The 20,493-nt window shown below is 41.8% G+C and overlaps 1 protein-coding gene across 1 annotated transcript in view; it reads right to left on the reverse strand.

The window, feature by feature from the left end:
* Nucleotides 1-20,493, reverse strand: part of SLC15A1 (solute carrier family 15 member 1) — a 45,213-nt gene that overhangs the window by 5,393 nt on the left and 19,327 nt on the right. The window contains exons 8-18 of the mRNA XM_047720277.1: nucleotides 19,222-19,305; nucleotides 18,122-18,204; nucleotides 15,058-15,144; nucleotides 14,416-14,505; nucleotides 12,242-12,286; nucleotides 12,056-12,088; nucleotides 11,882-11,970; nucleotides 11,344-11,425; nucleotides 9,466-9,585; nucleotides 8,330-8,476; nucleotides 7,247-7,296 (exon numbers count right to left, since the gene is read on the reverse strand). Coding sequence (XP_047576233.1) covers nucleotides 7,247-7,296; nucleotides 8,330-8,476; nucleotides 9,466-9,585; nucleotides 11,344-11,425; nucleotides 11,882-11,970; nucleotides 12,056-12,088; nucleotides 12,242-12,286; nucleotides 14,416-14,505; nucleotides 15,058-15,144; nucleotides 18,122-18,204; nucleotides 19,222-19,305 — 910 coding nt within the window. The remainder of the gene's footprint in view (nucleotides 1-7,246; nucleotides 7,297-8,329; nucleotides 8,477-9,465; nucleotides 9,586-11,343; nucleotides 11,426-11,881; nucleotides 11,971-12,055; nucleotides 12,089-12,241; nucleotides 12,287-14,415; nucleotides 14,506-15,057; nucleotides 15,145-18,121; nucleotides 18,205-19,221; nucleotides 19,306-20,493) is intronic.

Here is a 20,493-nt window from a genome sequence, read left to right on the forward strand (position 1 = left end):
TCATTTTATCATTCTATATTCCCACCAGCAGTGTAGAAGTCTTCTGATTTGCCCACATCCCCACCACACTTGAAATCCTTGAACTTAGGTTTCAAGTTATTACCGGTTTTTTGGTTGCTTTTGTTTTGGTTTTTGGTTAGAGCCTGGTGAGTGTGAAGTGGTACCTCAGTGTGGTTTTGATTCTCATTTCCCCAATAATTAATGATGTTGCGCATCTTTCCTAGACTTTTTGACTTTTTCTGTGTTTTCTTTGGAGACATCTCTCTCTTTCTCTCTCTCTCTCTCTTTTTTTTTTTTTTTTTTTTTTTTTTTACAGATTTCATTCATTTATTTGACACAGAGAGAGAGCACAAGAAGGGGGGAGCAGGAAATGGAAAAGCAGACTCCCTGCCGATGCGGGGCTCGATCCCAGGACCCTGAGATCATGACCTGAGCTGAAGGCAGATGTTTAACACACTGAGCCACCCAGGCGCCTGAGAAATGTCTCTTTGTTTCTTTGCTTTGCCCATTTAAAATATTGGGTTATTTGTCTTTTTACTTTTGAGCAGGAAGAGTTCTTTCTGTATTCAGAATCTCTTATCAATTATATGATTGCAAATATTTTCTCTCATTCTGTGAGCTGTCTTTTCATTGTCATGATGGTATCACTTGTAGCACGAAAGCTCTCCATGTGACAAAGTCCAAGTGACTATTTTTTTTTGGGTTCGTATCCAAGAAACTGCTGTCTAACCCCAGGTCACAAAGATTTATTGTTATTTTTCCTTTATAAATTTTATTGTTTTAGCTATATTGGGTTTATGATCCACTGCGTACTTTTTTGTGTGTGGTCTCAGGTAGGGTCTGACATCAGTCTTCTGCATGTGGGTATCTGGTTGTCTCAGTACCAAAATGATTTTAATAAACCCACAACTACCTTTAAATGAAGATTTCTCTTTAATCTACTTATGACCATACTCCCTCCTTGAAGGATCTTTTTCAGTATGACAGTCATGGAAACCAAGGCTTGAAATGAACCGAACTTAAAACTAAGCCTATGCCTAGATTTTTCTAAATCTGAAATTGAGCTTTTTAGAAATTAATGAAGCATATATAATCACGTCATCTACATTAATGATTTTTGTACCACCAGTGAATAAAAATACTTGTAAAATTTTAAAATTTTTTCTCATTCTCTTAATATATTTTTAAATTACTTATAATGCTCAAATTAATTTGGTATAATAATTATATGTAATTTTTAACAGATACCATGTTCATGCATTATAGGTGTATGCTTAAATATTTTTTTGGATGTGGTAAAAGCTTTATAAAGATTTTTTAGTTTATTTATTTGAGAGAGAGAAAGTGAGAGAGAGCATGAGGGGGAGAAGGTCCGAGGGAGAAGCAGACTCCTCGTGGAACTGGGAGCCTAATGCGGGACTCGAGCCCGGGACTCTGAGATCATGATCTGAGCCGAAAGCAATTGTTCAACTAACTGAGCCACCCAGGCACCCCATGATAAAAGCTTTAAAGGCCACCTCTCTAGAGAAACTTTGTACATGGGGACAAAAAAAAAAATATATATATATATGTATATATATATATATGAATGGGAATTGGAGTACTGTTTGGAAAAATGGAAGCAACCTAAATTTCCTTGAACAATGGGTAAATAAATTGTGGTATGTACATGCAATGGAATATTATATAGTGGTTTGTGTGAGTGGATAAGGGATACTTATAGAAATATGGATAAGTATTAAAATATTTTATACTATACTTTATAATATATAATATTGCAGAACACACACAGGACCATAATATATTAAGTTTAAAAACATGCTCAAGAACATTGTTTGTAAATATAATCATATATAGCAATATGTAATGTTAAAAAATTCATGAGAAAGATCAATATCAAATTCTCAACCAATTTTGACGCCAGTATTGTCATTTTTTTTTTTTTTGAGAGAGAGAGAGTGAGCAAGCATGTGTAATTGGAGGGAGGGGCAAATGGAGAGTGGGGAGAGAGAAACTTTAGTAGGTTCCATGCTCAACATGGAGCACAGTGCAGGCCTTGATCTTATGTCTCTGATATCATGACCTGAGCTGAAATCAAGAGTCTGATACTTAACCAACTGAGCCACCCAGATGCCCCTGTCGCTTTACTTAAAGGACCCTGTTGAAGGTAGTCCACAGAAGTCTTGCAACTTAGATACCACATAATTAAAATGATTCCACTTTGTTTAACATTCTCTCTACTCTTTCTTTAATTCATATATTATTCCAAAATCCAACCTCCTGACTTTCTCAAAGTTGTTCTATTTATCAGTTAGTTTCTGACATTGGTTTTTCAGAACTTCCCTATTTTATGGATTGTCTCTTGGACATTGCTGAAATAATCAATCTTTGATCCACGGAAGATATGATGATGCCAATTAAAAGAAAAAAGTTTCTGGCTTATCTTTTACTACATGAGTGGGTTGGTGGGGTAAAATGTTGCTGATTTGATGTGTCCTTTCCCAAGATCTCAACAAAGAAAATTTTAAAGAAGAATGAAGCTTTAGCATAGCACGAGAACAAGAAAGGGTACCACAATTTAGACTGTTCGAAGTTTCCAAAGTTTTGGAGACATTTCTGAAGAAATCAAAACGATGGTTCTGAGCCACGGAGGACATCCCAGAGGTACTTCCAGCTCAGAGACTCAGATGCAAAGATTAGGAAAGGGCCAGATGACCAGCATCAGAGGATTTCCTTCCAGGTCTGCTAGGACAGCTGTACGTATATGCATGTGTGCAGGACAGAAGAACAATCCAGAAGACACAAAGAAGATGTCATGGGCTGAATTGTATCTCCACCCCTCCCCCAATTCATATGTTGAAATTCTAACCCTTAGGACCTCAGAATGTGACTCTATTTGGAGGTAGGGTCTTTATTCTTTTTTCAAAATTTTATTTATTTGAGAGAGAGAATGTGTGTGCATGCGTGTGTGAGACAGGGGAGGGGTAGAGGGAGAGGGAAAAGCAGACTTTGCACTGAGCACAGAGCCTGACGTGGGGCTTGATGTCAGGATCCCAAGATCATGACCTGAGCCAAAGGCAGATGCTTAACTGACTGAGCCACCCAGGAGCCCCTGGAGGCAGGGCCTTTCAAGAGGTAATATGAAGTCATGAGGGATCCAAGATCACTTGTGTTCTTAGAAGAAGAGATGATCAGGACACAGACACACAGAAGAAAGACCATGTAAAGACAGAGAAGGCAACTCTCTCTAAGGCAAGCGGAGAGGCCTCAGACAAAACTAATCTAGCCACTGCCTTGTTGTTGGACTTCAAGCCTCCAGAATCATGAGGAAATAATTTTCTGTTGTTTAAGCCTTCCAGCCTGTGGTACCTTGTGATGGCAGCCTTAGCAAACTCATACAGAAGAGAACAAAGAAAATGAGAAGGAACCAAAAATCAAAAGAACATACACAGTGCTGGCTACTATTCACATGTAGTTTTACTACAGAGATATGTGAGAACATCAAGGAGAAAGAAGATCCCCAAAGCTTGGTGAGGGGGAAATTAAATCAACTACAGAGAGTGGCAGATGGTGTGTGTGTGTGTGTGTGTGTGTGTGTGTGTGTGTGTGTGTGTGTTTGAGCACAATTGGGTTTTGGATGCCAATAGAGACAAGCCTCCAGGACTCTGGGAAGAAAATGGCGGCCAACCTATGACTAAGCAGGAGAACAGAAAGGCATTTTTGGGCAAGCAAGGACTTGCAAATTGCCTCACAGATTTTCTCGGTCAGATATCTGAGCACAAATTTGCAGCCAAACAAGAAAGGTGACCCAGAATTCATGAAAGAAAGACACTAACCTGGACAAATGGTAAAAATTCTGTGAGGACAGTGGCATCACAGGACTACAGAGCAAAATACCCTCGTTACATCAAAGGGCATGCTGAAGAGTTGGTTCTCAAAGAGGAAGGTGAATTCCCTGGGTCCATTCTCTGGATCACCCAGGAGGTAAAGGCTCATATGCTTTTGTCAACAAGAGGCCAAGTGAGTCACAGGAAAACCCAAAAGCTGTGCAAGAAAACCTTGGTTTAAAGATGTAGAACTATGGAACAATTCAGGGTATGTAATAGGCTATTCCAATTAACCTTGACATTCAGAACATTTCCATTTAAGGATATATTTTCAAGGATATAAAGTTACATTTCCTTCCCTTTCAGGCTTTTAGTGCATTGTGACTAATATTTTGATATTCAACTTGTAAGTCCTGTCTATTAATCATTTGTAGAATTGACCTAGCACATGGAGAACACACGAAGATAAACATTACAAATGTTAACAATGTGAAACGAGCCAGAGGTAAAGAGAGATGAAAAGTTAATTCCATTTCTTCACAATTTCCATTAGTAAGTTAATATTCATCCTCCTAATCATACACTTTCCCTCCACTAGTTCATGTTTCACCGGTAACTGGTAAAAGCTGAAATCTGAAATTGTTAATGAGTGTCACAGGGAAACAGAGATTGGCTGTAAGAGTTGAGGCCAATAGGAGCCCTATCCTCGTTTCTCCCCCAATTTATTCAGATTTTCTAATCTTACTTAAAAAGTGTATTTTCAGGTTTGCCTGAGTGGTTCAGTTGGTGAAGTATCTGCCTTCAGCTCAAGTCCTGATCCCAGAGTCCCAAGATTGGGACCGAGCCCTGCATCGGGCTTCCTGCTCAGCAGGGAGTCTATTTCTCCCTCTAACCCTACCCCCCTCATGCTCTCTCTCACATAAATAAATAAAATCTTTGTTAAAAAGCATATTTACAGTAAATTGGCTTTTTGGTGTACAGTTCTATGAATTTGAACACATGTCTGGATTCAGAGAAGCACCATCACTGCCAAGATATGGACCAGTTCCATCAGCCCCTGCGTCTCCCTCATGCAGACCCACAGCCAAACCTCTCCTCCACTCCTAACCCAAGGCAACCACTGATCTGTTCCCACATTCTTATCTTTTGTTGGTGGGGGGGCATTTCCAGAATGTCACATAAATGGAATTACACAGTAGCTATGTAAGTTTTGAGACAGGCTTCTTTCATGGCAAATACGTTTGAAATTAATTTATATTGCCTGTATCACTAGTTCCTTTTTCCTAAGGACTGTTCTGTTGTATGGATGTAGTATAGTCTATAGTCAATTGTCTGTTGATCCATCACCCACTCAAGGTCATTGGGTGACTTCCAATCTTTGGCAATTACGAATAGAATTTCTATGAACATTTATGTTTAGGTTCTTATGTTGACATAAGTTTGCATTTCTCTAGGATAAATACCTGAGAACTGGATAGCTGGGTTGTGTGGTAAATATACCCTTAACTTTATAAGAAACTGCCTCACTGTTTTTCAGAATGGCTGTACCATTTTGCACTCCCGTTAGCTAGAGCATGGGAGTTCTGGTTGCCCTGTCTCCTCCCCAGTATTTGGTATTGTCAGTTTAAAAAAATGATTAAATCCATCTAATAAGTATGTCATGCAACTCACTGTGGTTTTAATTTATATTTTTTAATGGCCAATGATGTCAAGCCTGTTTTCATGTGCTTCTTTGCCATCTGTATATCTTTGGTGAAATGTCTAAATCTTTTGCTCTTTTTAAACTCGGTTATTTCCTTACTATTATGTTTCGAGAGTATTTTATATATTCTGGATGCAGATACTTAGTCAGATATGTGATTTGTAAATATTTTATACCAGCATGTAGCTTACCTTTTTCATTCTCTTAACAGTGAGATTTGCAGAATAAATGTTTTCAGTTTGAATGAAATCGAATTCACCTACATCTACATATCTATATGTATATATTAAAATGACACATTACTCAGCCACTAAAAAGAAGGCAAACTTGCCATTGTGACAACATAGATGAACCTAGAAACAGTAAGTGAAAACGAGCCGGACAAAGACAAATAGTGCATGGTATCGCGTACATATGGATTCTAAAAAACAGTTGGATTCATAGAAAAAGAGTAGACTGGTGATTGCCAGGACCCGTGGGGTGGGAAGCAGGGAAACGTTGTGTGAAAGGTACAAATTTAGTTCCATGATGAGTAAGTTCTAATGTACAATGTGGTGATTGTACGTCATACTACATTGTATACTTCAAATGTGCTAAGCAGTTAGATCTTAAGCATTCTTTTTTTTTTTTTTTAGGTCTTAAGCATTCTTATCACACACACATACACACACATACACAGTTCACTATAAGGTGATTGTGTTAGTTTGACTCTGGTAAATATTTCACAGTGGATACATACATTGAATCATAATGTCCACTTCAAATATAATTGATTTTGTCATTTATACCTCAGTAAAACTGGAAAAAATCATGGAAAAATAACACTATGATTTTGAAAATAATTGCACTAACCCTATGGGTCCATCTGGGGAGAACTGACATTGTCACTGTATTAAGCCTTCTAATCAACGAAGCCAGCATATCTCTCCATTGATTTCACTCGTCATTAATTTCTTCCATAAGCCTTTTGTAGTTTTAGTTCTCAAATCTCATATATGTTTTTATTAGCTTTGTACCTAGTAGTTTGTCTTTTTTGGGAGCTATTGTATAGTTTTAATTTTTTAGTTTCCAAACATTCATTGCTGGCATATAGAAATATGATTTTTGTTGTTGATCTTATATTTTGTAACATTTCTACACTCATATCTAAACTCACTTATTGAGTCTATGAACTTTTTTGGTAGAGTCTTTGGGACCTCCTGTGCAGGTCCTTATGTCATCTGTAAGTAGGAATAGTTTTTATTTCTTTCCTTCCAGTTAAGATGCTTTACTTCTTTTTCCAGTCTCATTGCACTGGTGCCCAGAAGGATGTTGAAAAGGAGTGGAGGGTGTGGACAATCTTATGGGAAGAGCATTGAGACTTTCTTCATTCATTATAATGGTAGCTTGGGTTTTTTAGACATCCTTTTTCAGAGTCAGGAAGTTCCCTTCAATTACTAGTTTGCTGAGGGCTCTTTTTAAATCATGAATGGACACTGAATTTTATCAAATGCTTTTCCTGCATCTATGGATATGATGATACGGATTTGTCTCTTTAATTTATTAAGATGATAGATGATATCGATTGATATTTTTAAGAACGTTGAACCGCCTTACATTGTTGGGGTAAATTCCTATACTCTCATTTTACAGCCTTGTCACAGTCGGACTTTATTATGGGAAGGTATTACTTCCATAAGAAGCTGATAAGACTTGAGTTTTAAAGAAAAGTACATACCTGATGCCATTTTCTCCTTTTTCTGGCTTCTGGTTAAGGCCATCCTTTACCTGAGAAAGAAAGCATTTTCAAATCTAATCCATTAGAATAAATTTAGATGACCATTTCAGCACTTGAGAAGGAGAGCGATGTTGACATTTATCCTAGGAGCTATGGGCGTATGATAACATTTGCAGAGCTCCGTCCTTCAGTCCCCATTCTCCTGGAGATGAAATGAGTCTCTACAATTTTTGATGTTTGCTTTCTAGTGCTTCCACAGAACATGACTATCCAAGAATTGAGAACAAATTACTCAAGAGCTCCCTAATAAAATACACGACCAAGAAGTCAATTCCATACGGCAGTTTTCTAGAAGGTCACAGAAGGTCACCTCACAGAACACCTCCCACTCCTCCACTCAGTTCCACTCTACTTCCACAGTTTCCTAATATGCTCCATGGCCCATCTAGATGCTGATATTTTGTCATGAAACATCTCATACGTATTTTTATTGCTTTTGCCTGATATTTTCACTATATTCTTTTCAGAGACTGTTTTAATTTTCCAATTACCCAGTGTGATTTTTTTAACGAATACAATTTAAGATGTATGTAAAATTTTATCTCAAGAAGTTGCTAAGAATGCACCTATGTACTCTGTGTGACTTGCATGTTCTCACACACACCCTCCACCGTGCCCCCAGATTCTTTTTTTTGGAGGGAGGGTGTGGGGGCCAGGCATAGGAAGAATCTTAAGCAGGCTCCACACCCAGCACGGAGTCCGATGCAGGGCTCGATCTCACAACCCTGAGATCACGACCTGAGCTGGAATCAAGAGTCAGACACTTTAATTGACTGAGCCACCCAGGCACCTCCCCTACAAAAGTTCTTTTTAAATTTTTAAATTAATTTTCAAATGAATATTAACCCTTCCCATCCACCAATATTTTCTTCTAAGTCAAATGACTTGTATCTTCAAAGAAGGAAGAACTTGAGGACTAACTCTCACAATACTACCTGGGCTAAAGCAATGCACACAACTGAAAGGCTCTGTCGCCGACATCACACACAGTAAAGAATCAGCTGTAGGTGTCCAATGACTTACCACTTGGGAATTATTGGGGGCCCACACTAGAAGGGTGTGCCGATGGCCCTGCTCAAAGTTATAAGTCACCGCATAGACTGATGAACCAGGAGAAGAAATGTTTATACTTGTCAGTTTGTCTCCAGCAAAAGTCATGAAATCATTTGTCTGCATTGGGAGAGAAGAAGTCACAGTTAATACCATAGAGTCTGGCTCTGCCTCGGTTCACGTTCACACGCATCAAAAAATGCCTTGTGGGAGCTGGTGTCGGTTTGTCTCAGCACCGTCCCTCCCCCACCACGGACTCCATCATGACGTTGTCTCATGTTACGCAAGAATTAGGCTTTTTGCACAGCACTTTACTTTTTGTTTCTTTTTCTGAAAATACATGTTCTGGAAATCATCTCTACCATGGGGCAGAGAATAGCATCAGGGATAAAGGAATAACCCGGGAGGAAATCAGTCCCGAGCTGCTCCAGGCACCAGAAGTCAACTTTTCTTTTTTCTATAAGATCGTCAGTTTCATAAACTCCAAGGGAGCAGCTCTCCACTGTGGCTGAATAGGAAGGAGACCAGGTAAATCCAAACCTCTGGGCTATTGGAATTTTCAGAGCTCTTCAGGTGATTCTAACGTGGAGTTCAGGTTAAAAACCTCTAATTCAGACCACTGACCATCCAGATGAGGGCTTTCCGGCCTGGGCTGGGCTGACATTTGGGACCAGATAAGTCTAGGTTGTGGAACTGTGCGTCAGCCTCCCTGGTTTCCTCCTTCTGAAATGCCAATAGCAGCAGGCTCTCCACTGTGACACTGAAAACTGTCTCCAGAAATTGCCAGATGTCCCTGAGGCGGCCAAATGGTAGAGAACCACAGACAGAGCCTTGCTATTTAAAGTGTGGTTCCACGCACCAACCACGGCACCCCTCCCCTGAGAGCATGTTAAAAATGCAAAATTTTACAAATTCCCCAGGCGATTCACATGCCCATTAAAGTCTGAGGCACACTGGTCTAGTGCGAAGCCCAAAGAGACCGAGATACTAAGGCAGTTCACTTCCATACTTGTAGGAATTACATAAAGATCAAGAAGATCAGTGTCTCCCAAGCCTATTATAACTCAGGTCAGAAGAGAAAAGAGAAAGTTGCATTTCTTTCTACTTACTTGACTCATCTGGGGAAGTGTTACTTCCATTCCAGGAAAAGATGCCGTCATGTTACTGTTCCCTATATTCAACACTTTAACTTGGACTTCATTTGACTTGGGGAAGACTGGAAGAGTTCTCTGAGCAAAATAAGAGAAAGCTGGCAGTGATGTCTTCCGTGCTGACTGAAGATCAGCCTGGCCCTGTCACCAGCACCCCCACCCTCCAGCCGTGGAAAGCTGTCCCGGCCAAGAGATCAAACACCCCCTCAAGGTCTCCCATCACTCGTCTCACAGCACCCAGAGGAAGATGTTTATACAGAACAGGGAAGTGATCACAGAGAGCCTGCCCTTGGTCCTAACATCTCCAGGCTGAAGGATGCCAGGAAATGAAGCCTCCTATCTGAGGGTCAGAGCAAACACAACCCAAATGAGTGTGTATCTTGCTATAGCATGGGAGATCTACTCTCCTGGGAGGCCAGTGTTGCCCCCTCTAACTCTGGAAGCCACGGCCATGGCCTGACCGTGCCCTAAACTTCCTTTCACAAGTGATCTATGCCTCCCGCCTCCATACATTTGTTCAGGGCTCCTGCCTTTTCCCCACAGCGCTCTCTCTCTCCAATCCCAGGGTCCCTAAAGCAACCTATTCTATTCTAAAGTCTATCCTAGTTTCACAATGCATTTTGCACAAAGCTAGCCAAGTTTAGGAGCAAACGAGTACACCCACATGAGCAGGAGCCCTATACACGGTAGCTAACACGTGAAAACAACTCAAATGCCCATCAACAGACAGACCAACAAAACGCTGTCCATCCAACAGTAGACTATGATTCCACTGTAAAAAAAAAAAAAAAAAGAAAGGAGGAGATTTTGACACCTGCTGTGACATGGATGAACCTCGAGGAAATCAGGCTCCGTGAAATCAGCCAATCACAAGGGACAGGCACTCTACAAATCCACTTACAGAAAGTACCAGCAGCAGACAAACTCATGCAGACAGAAGGTAGAATGGTGAGTGCCGGGCTGGTGGGGGGCGGGGAGGGGAAGTGGGGCGTTGTTTTTCAATGGGCACAGAGTTTTTGTTTGGCAAGATGAAAAGTTTTCTGGAGATGAGTCACACAATAACGTGAACACATTTAACACTACTGAATGTACACTGAGACATGGGTAAGATGGTAAATTTTTGTTCCCTCTATGTTATCACACCTAAAAATTTAAAAAGAAAAATTAGAGAGAAGGAAGGAAGGAGAGAGACAGAAACAGAGAGAGACACACACAGAGACTGAGGGTAGGAGACAGAGAAAGGAGAAGGGGGAGAAGCAGGAGGAGAGCGTTTACCTCCTGTCTCACACACTACACAACACCCGCTTCTAGCCTGCTCTGACACCAAGGACACCAGGAGTCTGGTTTGGTGCCACCGCGGATCTGGCAGACTGAAGACCGCGGCGTGTGAACGAACAAATATCACTAGAAACACGAGAACACAAAAGGCATCTTCCCGAAGACAGCTGAAACATTTAAAAAGGCTGCCAGTTTGACAGGGATGACCCTCTCCCCAGACTTCCTAGGCGTTCAGATTGTGAAAGAAGTCCTACGAACTCCAACTCCCATTACAAAAACCGAGTCCACAGAAACTCCCCGTGTTACTGCCATCCCCCTGCCCCTGCCAAAGCACACCCGTCCCACCCTCCTCCCGGCTGCCCTGTCACAGTGCGGAACACCCACGGTGCACGCTGCCTGGAGGGACCGTTTTGCCCCTGTGGCGTCTCCACATGGTCCCTAGCTCCAGGACCTCCCTGCCTTAGCCCCGGGCCTCCCTGCGGTCCCGGAGAAAGATGCCTTCTGAATGCCCCACCCGACCTGCAGGAAAGGCCCCTGGGGCATCAGAGGGCAACTTACATCAATTTCCACCTGCACGATTGCCGCCACTACAAAAGCCATGGAAGCCAGGAACATTCCAACTGTCATCTTCTTCAAGGAGCTGGGAGACACAGGGAAGAATGACTCTCTGCCAGCCTCATACCAGCGAGCGAACGATCACACTCCTTTCCCACCACCCACCCGAACAAAACTAGCTTCCCTAGGAAACACCAAATGAAATTATCTCATGCTCTCTTATTTATGATCAAGACTAAGAGGGGTAAAGGTAATATAGCCTTTAATTTGCATTTTTACATTTAATTTCTAGAAACTGTAGCTCAGGGGATACTTGGGATGAACATTAACATGTCCATTGTCTACATATATGAAACACTTTAATTAGAGGATTTTCTGGCTGCCGTTAATAGAACTTTCAGTTTAAGGGCAAATTTCCAGAAACATCAGCACAGCAGCCTCTAATTCAAGTATAATTCTTTAAAAACCCCATCATCTAGGTGGTGTGGTGGAAGGGGACACATTCTTTCCTCACCCCACCCCAAACCTGCCAGTCACCTACGTAAAATTGAGGCCACATTTTGCAATCAGAGGATAGACCACGGCATCCATGATGGGGACCATGATGACAATCAAGATGGCGTTCACGGTCTGCGGGGGGAGCGGACATGAACCGTTAGCCGTGGTCTCAAAGGTGACTTGAACTCAGAAGGCAACTTAAGTGTTTTCTTCCTACCTGCATCTGATCCGGCTGAATTTCAATAGCTCCCTAAAGAGAGGGGGGACAAGTCTTACTGAGAGGTTCCCACAGAGGATCAGCTGGGAGGGATGAAGAACGTCATGACGGGGAAAGGGGGCGAAGGGATTGGAGCAAAGGAGCAATGACCAGGGGAGGTAGAGAAGCTTGATACCCCGGACTTACAATTTTCCCATTCATGGCTGTTGCTTGCAGTGTCCACCTGGAGCCCTGAAAAACAAATACGTTCAATGCATCATTTGGGGACGGGGGTTTAAACATTTTACAAGCCAAGGTTGAGTCTTTTCCAGATCCAGAACGAAGTCTGGAGTGTTATGGGATTTAAATGTTTTTTCCAACATCAAGTTTATCTTCCAGCTGCACTGGAACACTGGGTAAAACCAAACCCCTTGTGTTTCTGCTGCAGAAAGTAACATGACATCTAGTTGTCCCCCCCCACCCTCCACACACCGCCCCCAATGAAGAACCTACAAAGCGCTACTCTGAGATGCAGCTATCCTTAGGAAACACAAAGATGTCCATCTGAGACCTGTTGGAAAGCATGACGTCACCTGCAAGGTGGAAGAGGCGTCCGTTCACTGGCATCACAGCTTCAAGAACATCATTATTGCCTAAGGGCCATTTCTGACAGTCTAGGCTGTCCTCAGTGGAAATCCGTCCAGAGGGCGATGGATTTCAACCTGGGCAGCCTAGTTACGTTCAACCTATTTTGTATAAAGGAGACTCAGGACTGTTCACATACACATGATTATTTCCATGGAGGACTGAACACATATGAGTTTCAACATAATCTGTCAACTCCATTTAAAAGGCATCGTGGAAAGTCAGGAAATAGGCCACTGCTTGAATTCTTTTTTTTTTTTTTAAGTAATCTCTACACCCAACGTGGGGCTTGAACTCGGGACACTGAGATCAAGAATTGCGTGCTCTACCCACTGAGCCCCCCAGGCGCCCCATACTTGAGTTCTTAACAGATGCCAGCCATGGATCGCTTTATCCACAGTCTCTCATTTGATCACCACAGCCTTGTCACAGGTGATTAACTTTCCAGGAGGGTTATGGACTCCCCCTCGGCACACCACTAAAAGGCGATGAGTGTATTTCTAGTGCAGGTCTGATTCCAAGAGCTGGTTTTTACTCGACATGCAAATTTGCCTCCCTGTGAGTAAGATGCTGGTCTAAATCCCATACTTGCAATAAGGAGATTGGTGTGTTTGTTCAAATTTTTTCCAAGAGATGTTTTGCCCTTATAATAATCCTTCCTGGGGGCACCTGGGTGGCTCAGTTGATTAAGCGACTGCCTTCAGCTCAGGGCCGGAGATGGAGCCCTGTGTCTGACCCCCTGCTCAGTGGGAAGCCTGCTTCCCCCTCTCTCTCTGCCCCTCTCCCTGCTCATGCACGTTCTCTCTCTCTCTCATAAATAAATAATCTTTAAAAAATAATCCTTCCTGCACAATAAAACCTTATAAATTTTTTTGAAGCTCCAGTTTCTAGAAGAAACAATATCTTGTAACTTTGGTTACTGAGTACCATGCATTGAGTTGTTTAACCCAAATCTGAGAAATTTCTACATCTGCTGGAGTAAGAGCAGGGCGACAAGGTGGTGAGCTGGGTTCCAGTTCCTTGCTCTGGTCAGAATGCCTTGGGCAATCATCTCCAGTCCTGGAAAGCACTGCTATCTTATGCGTTCTGTTTTAGCACGAGAGGTACCAAGCCCCTCTCAGCTTAAATATTCTATGGATCCCATAAAAGGCAATATTGTACATCCTCTGAGCATACTGTTTCAGAAAAACTAATTCTTTATTCTTAGTTTGATGGGTAAGAGTTGTACATACCTTGATCAAATCTTTCCCAGGTCTCCTTTACACACCTAATTTTCTTCATTGTTTTGCAACAGAAATGTGGAAAGAACCATCTAGAATTTTTTGTTTTGTTTTGTTTTAAGGAAATTCAGTGTGGGGTGCCTGGGGAGCTCAGCTGGTTGAGCATCTGACTTATGATTTTGGCTCAGGGCATGATCTCATGAGTCGAGGGACTGAGCCCCAGGTTGGGCTCCATGCCCAGCAGGTAGTCTGCTTGGAGCTCTCTCTCGCCCTCTAACCCTCCCCTAACTTGCACGGGCACACGTGCGCACACGCACATACACACTCTGTCTCTCTCAAATAAATCTTAAAAAAAAAAAGAAACTCAGTGTGATCTAAAAATAAATGAAGCATAAAAAAGAAACCAGAAGAGAACGTCTCTAGGAGGTAAATACTAGCTACTACCCAATCCGTGGTAGCACCCACTGGACCTCTGCTAAATACAGACATTTGTACCGAAACATCATGTCACACTACCTGCTGGTCGAACAGGGCCCAGAACATTGGGAGCGGAATGTACAGGAACATCACCCTGGTGACCATCTTAATTTGAGAGATGAGCCGCTCCTGTTGATGAAGTGGGGAAAGGACAAATCAGCCATGACCTGCGTCGCTCACGGTGATCAGCGACGTTGACTTAGGCTGGACCTACTTGCAACCAGAGCCAAGCTGGGAGGTGACTAATTGTTCCAAGGAATCCTACCCCAGATTTTTTTTTTTTTGAGAAACCCCCAAACTCTTCAGTTATTTAAAAATGCTTAGAAGGCATTTTACTAGAAGTTAAATGTACTTCCAAGAAATGAAAACCCCACCCTCCACCGACTCTTCTGTTTTCAAACTAGTTGTGTGATCACAGTCACATATAATTAATGACAGATTATGCCAAATGAAAAACTATGAAAAGATAACATGGTTTCCAGAGAAATTCTACCCGTTGTTTATCAAGCTCTGCTCCAAATTAAAAAACATTCTTGCGTAGTCTTATTTAAAACCCTAATCGAGTTTACAAGGCTACCGCTGAATATTTTGTGCATGTGGCCTGAGTCACAGGAATCTCGCCCAGGCTGCTGGCCTCCTGGAGGGGGACCCTGGGCCACCACGGCAGGACTGACCACTTACATCGTATTTCTCTCGAGCCCAGTCCAGCCAGTGCTCCCTCTTGGGAAACTCCTTACTCCGGTGCCTAAACCTATTTTTGAGGGCAAACTGAAAGAAGGAAGAGAAATCAAATTTCAAAACAGAACCAACTTCTTTACCAGGAAAATGCATTTCAATGAAACTGCCTTTCAGGGAAAACTGTGTTCCCGAGAAAAGACGGATATAAAATTGTATACGTTAGTGTAACGATGACACAAAAAGGCATAACCTGCATTTATTTCTAATCTCTTCCTAACTATAAGACTCTGAGTGGGGTAAACAAAGTCACACTGTTACCACTTTACTCTCCACGCCCTCTGGAGAGGAGCATTCAATGGAAATATCATGTGTGCCATTTGTGATTTTAGTTTTCTGGTAGCTGTATTAAAAATATACACAGATACACCTGAAACTGATATACTACAGTGCCTCAACCATACGAGAAATAGGGACACCTGGGTGGCTCAGTCGGTTAAGCATCTGCCTTTGGCTCAGGTCATGATCTCAGGGTTCTAAGATCGCTCTCAAATAAGTAAGTAAGTAAATAAATAAATAAAATCTCTGATTCTCACTCTCTTAAATAAATAAAATCTTAAAAAAAACCTGTACCAGAATTAAAATAATTAAAATAAAAAAATATATAAGTGTAAAAAAGTAACAGGGAAACAGGTTGAAATTAATTTTAAATATGTTCGGTTATTTAACCCAATAAACCCCAAATATGATCTTAATAGGTAATAAATTAACAGTAATGGTAAATCAATCATAAAATAATTATGGAAACAATTATTAATCCTACCAAATATTAAAATTAATGAGAAATTCTACATTTTTTTTTTCATTTCAAGTCTTCAAAATCCAAGGTATATCTTACACTTTTGGAACATCTCAATGTGGATGCTCAATTTTTATCAGAAATGTTAGATTTGGGTTTACTTTTCATAAAATTTATATCTTGAAATGTCAATTTATATACCTAAATTGTTCCAAAGATACTTAATTCCACTCACTGAGTGGAGCAACGGTTTTAAAATTTAAGACTGAGAACCCACTATCCAGAAATAAATTTATATGAAGTTACATAATTTAGATTAATTTGAATGAAATGCAACTTAAAACTCAGTTTCGGGTTGCACTTGCCACATTTCAAACATGGGACAGCCACTCGTGGCTGGTGGCTACCAGGCTGAGGACGCAGGTCCACCATACAGGCAGCAAGAGAAAGCGATGCCCCAGGTGGCTGGGGACACACGTGTGACCACCGGGCAGGGACTCAAAGCCACAAGCTGATTCGAGAATACCGGGAAGTACGATTCTTGCGACTCTAAATAGCTTCTTCTTGTTCTTTCGTTGTTTAAGTTGTCAAGTCCTTGTTAAGGAAGGACTTGGAGAGAGAATTGGTAAGATCTGCTTTTAGCGTAGAAAAAAACATCTGGGGGCGCCTGGGTGGCTCAGCGGGTTAAGCCGCTGCCTTCAGTTCAGGTCATGATCTCAGGGTCCAGGGATCGAGCCCCTTATCGGGCTCTCTGCTCAGCAGGGAGCCTGCTTCCTCCTCTCTCTCTGCCTGCCTCTCTGCCTGTTGTGATCTCTCTCTGTCAAAAAAAAAAAAAAAAGAAAAGAAAAAAACATCTGTAGTGGGAATTGATCTCATGTGAGGGGAAAGTACAGGAGGAACAGCGACAAGAGGAGAGAGGTTTTCTGACCTTGATAGGACACATTTATTTCACGACGTAACGTACACATGTATAATTTAATGCAATAAAGCCAAGTAAAGGGCAAATAAAGGGCTAAAATTATTTTAAGGCTGTCTTTTCACCCAAGACTATCCACACATGTGGGTTTTTTTTTTTTTAATAGATAAGTGATACATTTCCCCCGATTCCACAATGGTCTGTATATTTAAAAAATGGATACTATAGCTGCACCTGGGTGGCTCAGTCGTTAAGTGTCTGCCTTTGGCTCAGGTTATGAGTCCCAAGGTCTCGGCTCAGGTTATGATTCCCAGGGTCCTGGGATCGAGCCCCGCATCGGGCTCTCTGCTCAGTGGGAAGCCTGCTTCCCCCTCTCCCATTCCCCCTGCTTGTGTTCCCTCTCTCACTGTGTCTCTCTCTGTTGAATAAATAAAATCTTTAAAAAAAAAATGGAGACTATATAGGGAGGAGAGTTATTTGACTCCTTTTTAGAAAGATTCCCTACACTCAACATTTATTTTCTGCCTTTAAGTATACCCGTATGGACATATATACCACATAGATGCATACAGAAGAAACCATATCTTGCATGTTCCTGTCACCAAACAGTCTGAAAACAAGGCTTCCGATGGCTATGTAAGATGGACAGATGCACTATGAGTTCAGCACTGTTCTTCTGTTTCCAGCAATTTGGTGTTATGAATTTTTGCTGTTATAAATATTAGAGTGAAAATCTTTATATGTGTATCTGTTCATTTTTAAAAGATTTTATTGATTTATTTGCCAGAGAGAGAGAGAGCATATCAGGGGAGAGGGAAAAGCAGACTCCCCACTGAGCAGGGAGCCCCATGTTGGACTTGATTCCAGGACCCTGGGTTCATGACCTGAGCCAAAGGCAGATGCTTAAACAACTGAGCCCTCCAGGTGCCCCCATTTAGTGTGTTCATTTAAAAACTTATTTTCTTTGCCTTAATTCCTGAGACTTTACATACTTCAGATCCATGACACACAGCATGAAACCATGACTCCCACCTTCGGCTTCATGCCTTCCTGACCGACATCAGCCAGGGACTGCCTGTTTGATCGCTGAGAGTCGCTCTGCTTTGCCTTTCTTTGACCACCCATCTAACTGAACAGTTCAAAATCCCTTTCTATCCCTCCCTGTTTGAGTTCCATTTGTGTCCTTTTCCGTTTGGCGAGTTTTATAAGAAACTTCAGTTTATCGCAACAGCTAAGAGCAATAATAAAATGTTTAAAGAACAGTCAATGCTCCATTGCATTTTACTTTAAAGGCAGTAGAAGGTTTTGGGGTGACTAAATGTCTTCGAGAGAGAGAGAACTACCGAAATACTTACACCAATGCACTTGACAACCTTAGCCATGACATTACCCTGGGGTTGAAACTTCTTGTACATTCCACTGCCAATGACAAACACAACTGGGAAGGAAAAGAAGACATGTTAACAAGGCATTGGACAGAACTACCTGGGACCTAGAAGATGTGCTTTTATTTGAGTTATAACCTTGTTTTGGATATACTGAGATTACTCACAGAACGGGCTTGCCTGCCTATCTCCCTGATTAGAAAGTGCTTTGGGTCCTAACATTCGCTGGAGTTTCCGAGCGATGCTGTATTTGTGTTCTCATACACAGACACTGAAGCTTATTACTACTAGAACATACTCTTTGATATTAGAATGACTCAGACGGATTAAATGAAAATTTACCTAATGCCAACTGAATACAGTGTTTGGCCTAGAACAGTAGTTTTTGAAATCCTCTCTATCTCCTTACGCAGCATCAGAGAGGAGAAGGTATATATGAGCCTTTTAGGGGAGGGGGGCACTGTTTGGAATTATGGAAGAAAATAGGCACAGGAAAGGGGGAAATATTGAGCTCTGGCACAGGTGCATGGATAAAGAGAGATGGCTACAAGCTGGGCAAACAGGGTTAAAGTGGGCACACTCAGCGCTCTTCAAAACTAAAAAATATCAGAGAAAACTACAACCCAACCGACTGAGCCACTCAGGCGTCCCCTCTGGTGGAAATACTTTGAGACGATATTTTATGGAAATCTAGACACTCGCTGGAAGTATTTAAGCAGGAATTGGACCAGGTTGCCTGGTCTCGGGCAAGCTGGAGATGAGCACACGTGGATGAGAACAAATGCTTTCAGCCCCGGGGTCGTCGAGTCTAACGGAGCCCATCACTTCTACCTTAGTCTGCCTAAATAGTATCAAAACTTTCAGTGCCCAGCTCAAGCGATCCCGATTCCTGTAGACCCTTTCCTCACCTTGTTCCCTCTGAAACAATACGCTAGCTCTACTTTGATTCTCAGAGCCCGGGAATTCTTAGTACGATTTGTCCCATGACCTTCCACAAATTGGTTGCAATAATTAATGGGAGGGTCTGACCTGATCATAGGATTGTATTAATTCAACTAATTTCTACTTACTCAGAGACACGGCCATGAGAGCCGCAGGAACCCCAAAGGCCAGTGGGTAACATGCTTGTTTACTGTGAATTCCACACTGTTGAACTGAGGAGAAATTACAAGATTAAAATCCATGATGGCATTGGCAATGCTCATATGATTACCTTTTCAAAAATCCCTACCTGGTTATTACATATTGTTTTCACTTAATGTTCTAGACACATCCATCTGCCTCATTGATTTCATTGCCCACTGAGCCAAACAGCTTTGGAGTAAAAAGAGTAGGAGCTGAACACAGCTTCTAATCTTAGACCTGAAATAGATGCTGGTATTAGACAAGCCAAAATCAGTGGGAACCCTTAAGTGGATTTGCTTAGTGGGGGAGATAGAAGTGACCTGGATACAGTAACTTACGAAAGGGGACTCGGTAAATAAAACCAAAAGTACCCTGGGAAATCAAGATTGTGTGTTCCTGAATTCATGCTAATTAGAAAGCAATTAGATGGCCCAGGGTGGGGGTCAATAAACTTTTCTGTGACGAGCCAGGTAGTAAATATTTTAGACTTTGTGGATGATTTAGTCTTTGTTTCAACTACCCAACCCTGACTTTGTAGAATGAAAGCAGCCATAGACAATAGACAAATGGATGGTCTTGTCCAGATTTCCAGATCTGGGCCCTCGGCCATAGTTTGCTAACCCCTGACTGCAGATTTATTTTAGCTCTGAGATCCTAGGGCTGGTAGGAGGAAAATACAGACTTCGGAAGGAGCAACAGAGATTATTGGGAATTCCCTCCATGGAACGAAGCCTCCAGGAATAATCTGATCCAAAAGGGGGTTTGACTCTGTCTTTGACTAGCTGTTTCACAGTTCCGGAGAGAAAGAAGTTAACTCGTAGAAAATCAAGAGTCACGCAAATGTTTCTTGTTCATAGCTGTACAAATGATTCCAGTTCGTGGCAATGCAAAAGGGTTAAGAGTATCAGTCTCCGTCCAGCAAATGCTTATTTGGGTTGACTGTGGCAGTATTCCAGTTTCCTCCTTAATTAATAAGCCATATAAAATCTCAGCACTTGCTTTCACATTTGTATGAGAGCCACGACTTTACCTTTTCAATGATCCTTCCACACATTCTGCAATTCAGACATGCATAGTACGTATTCTAGTGGAAAGTGGAGGCAGGGGAGGAGAGGGGAGGGGAGCGAACGTAATGCAAGAATTCAAGCTAGTAAATGTTTATACACCACAAGTTGGAATGGGGTTTAAGTGTTATCGTCAAATTACTACTCCATGCA

The sequence above is a fragment of the Lutra lutra genome, chromosome 3 (genome assembly GCF_902655055.1).
Source record: "Lutra lutra chromosome 3, mLutLut1.2, whole genome shotgun sequence".
NCBI classification, from domain to species: domain Eukaryota; kingdom Metazoa; phylum Chordata; class Mammalia; order Carnivora; family Mustelidae; genus Lutra; species Lutra lutra.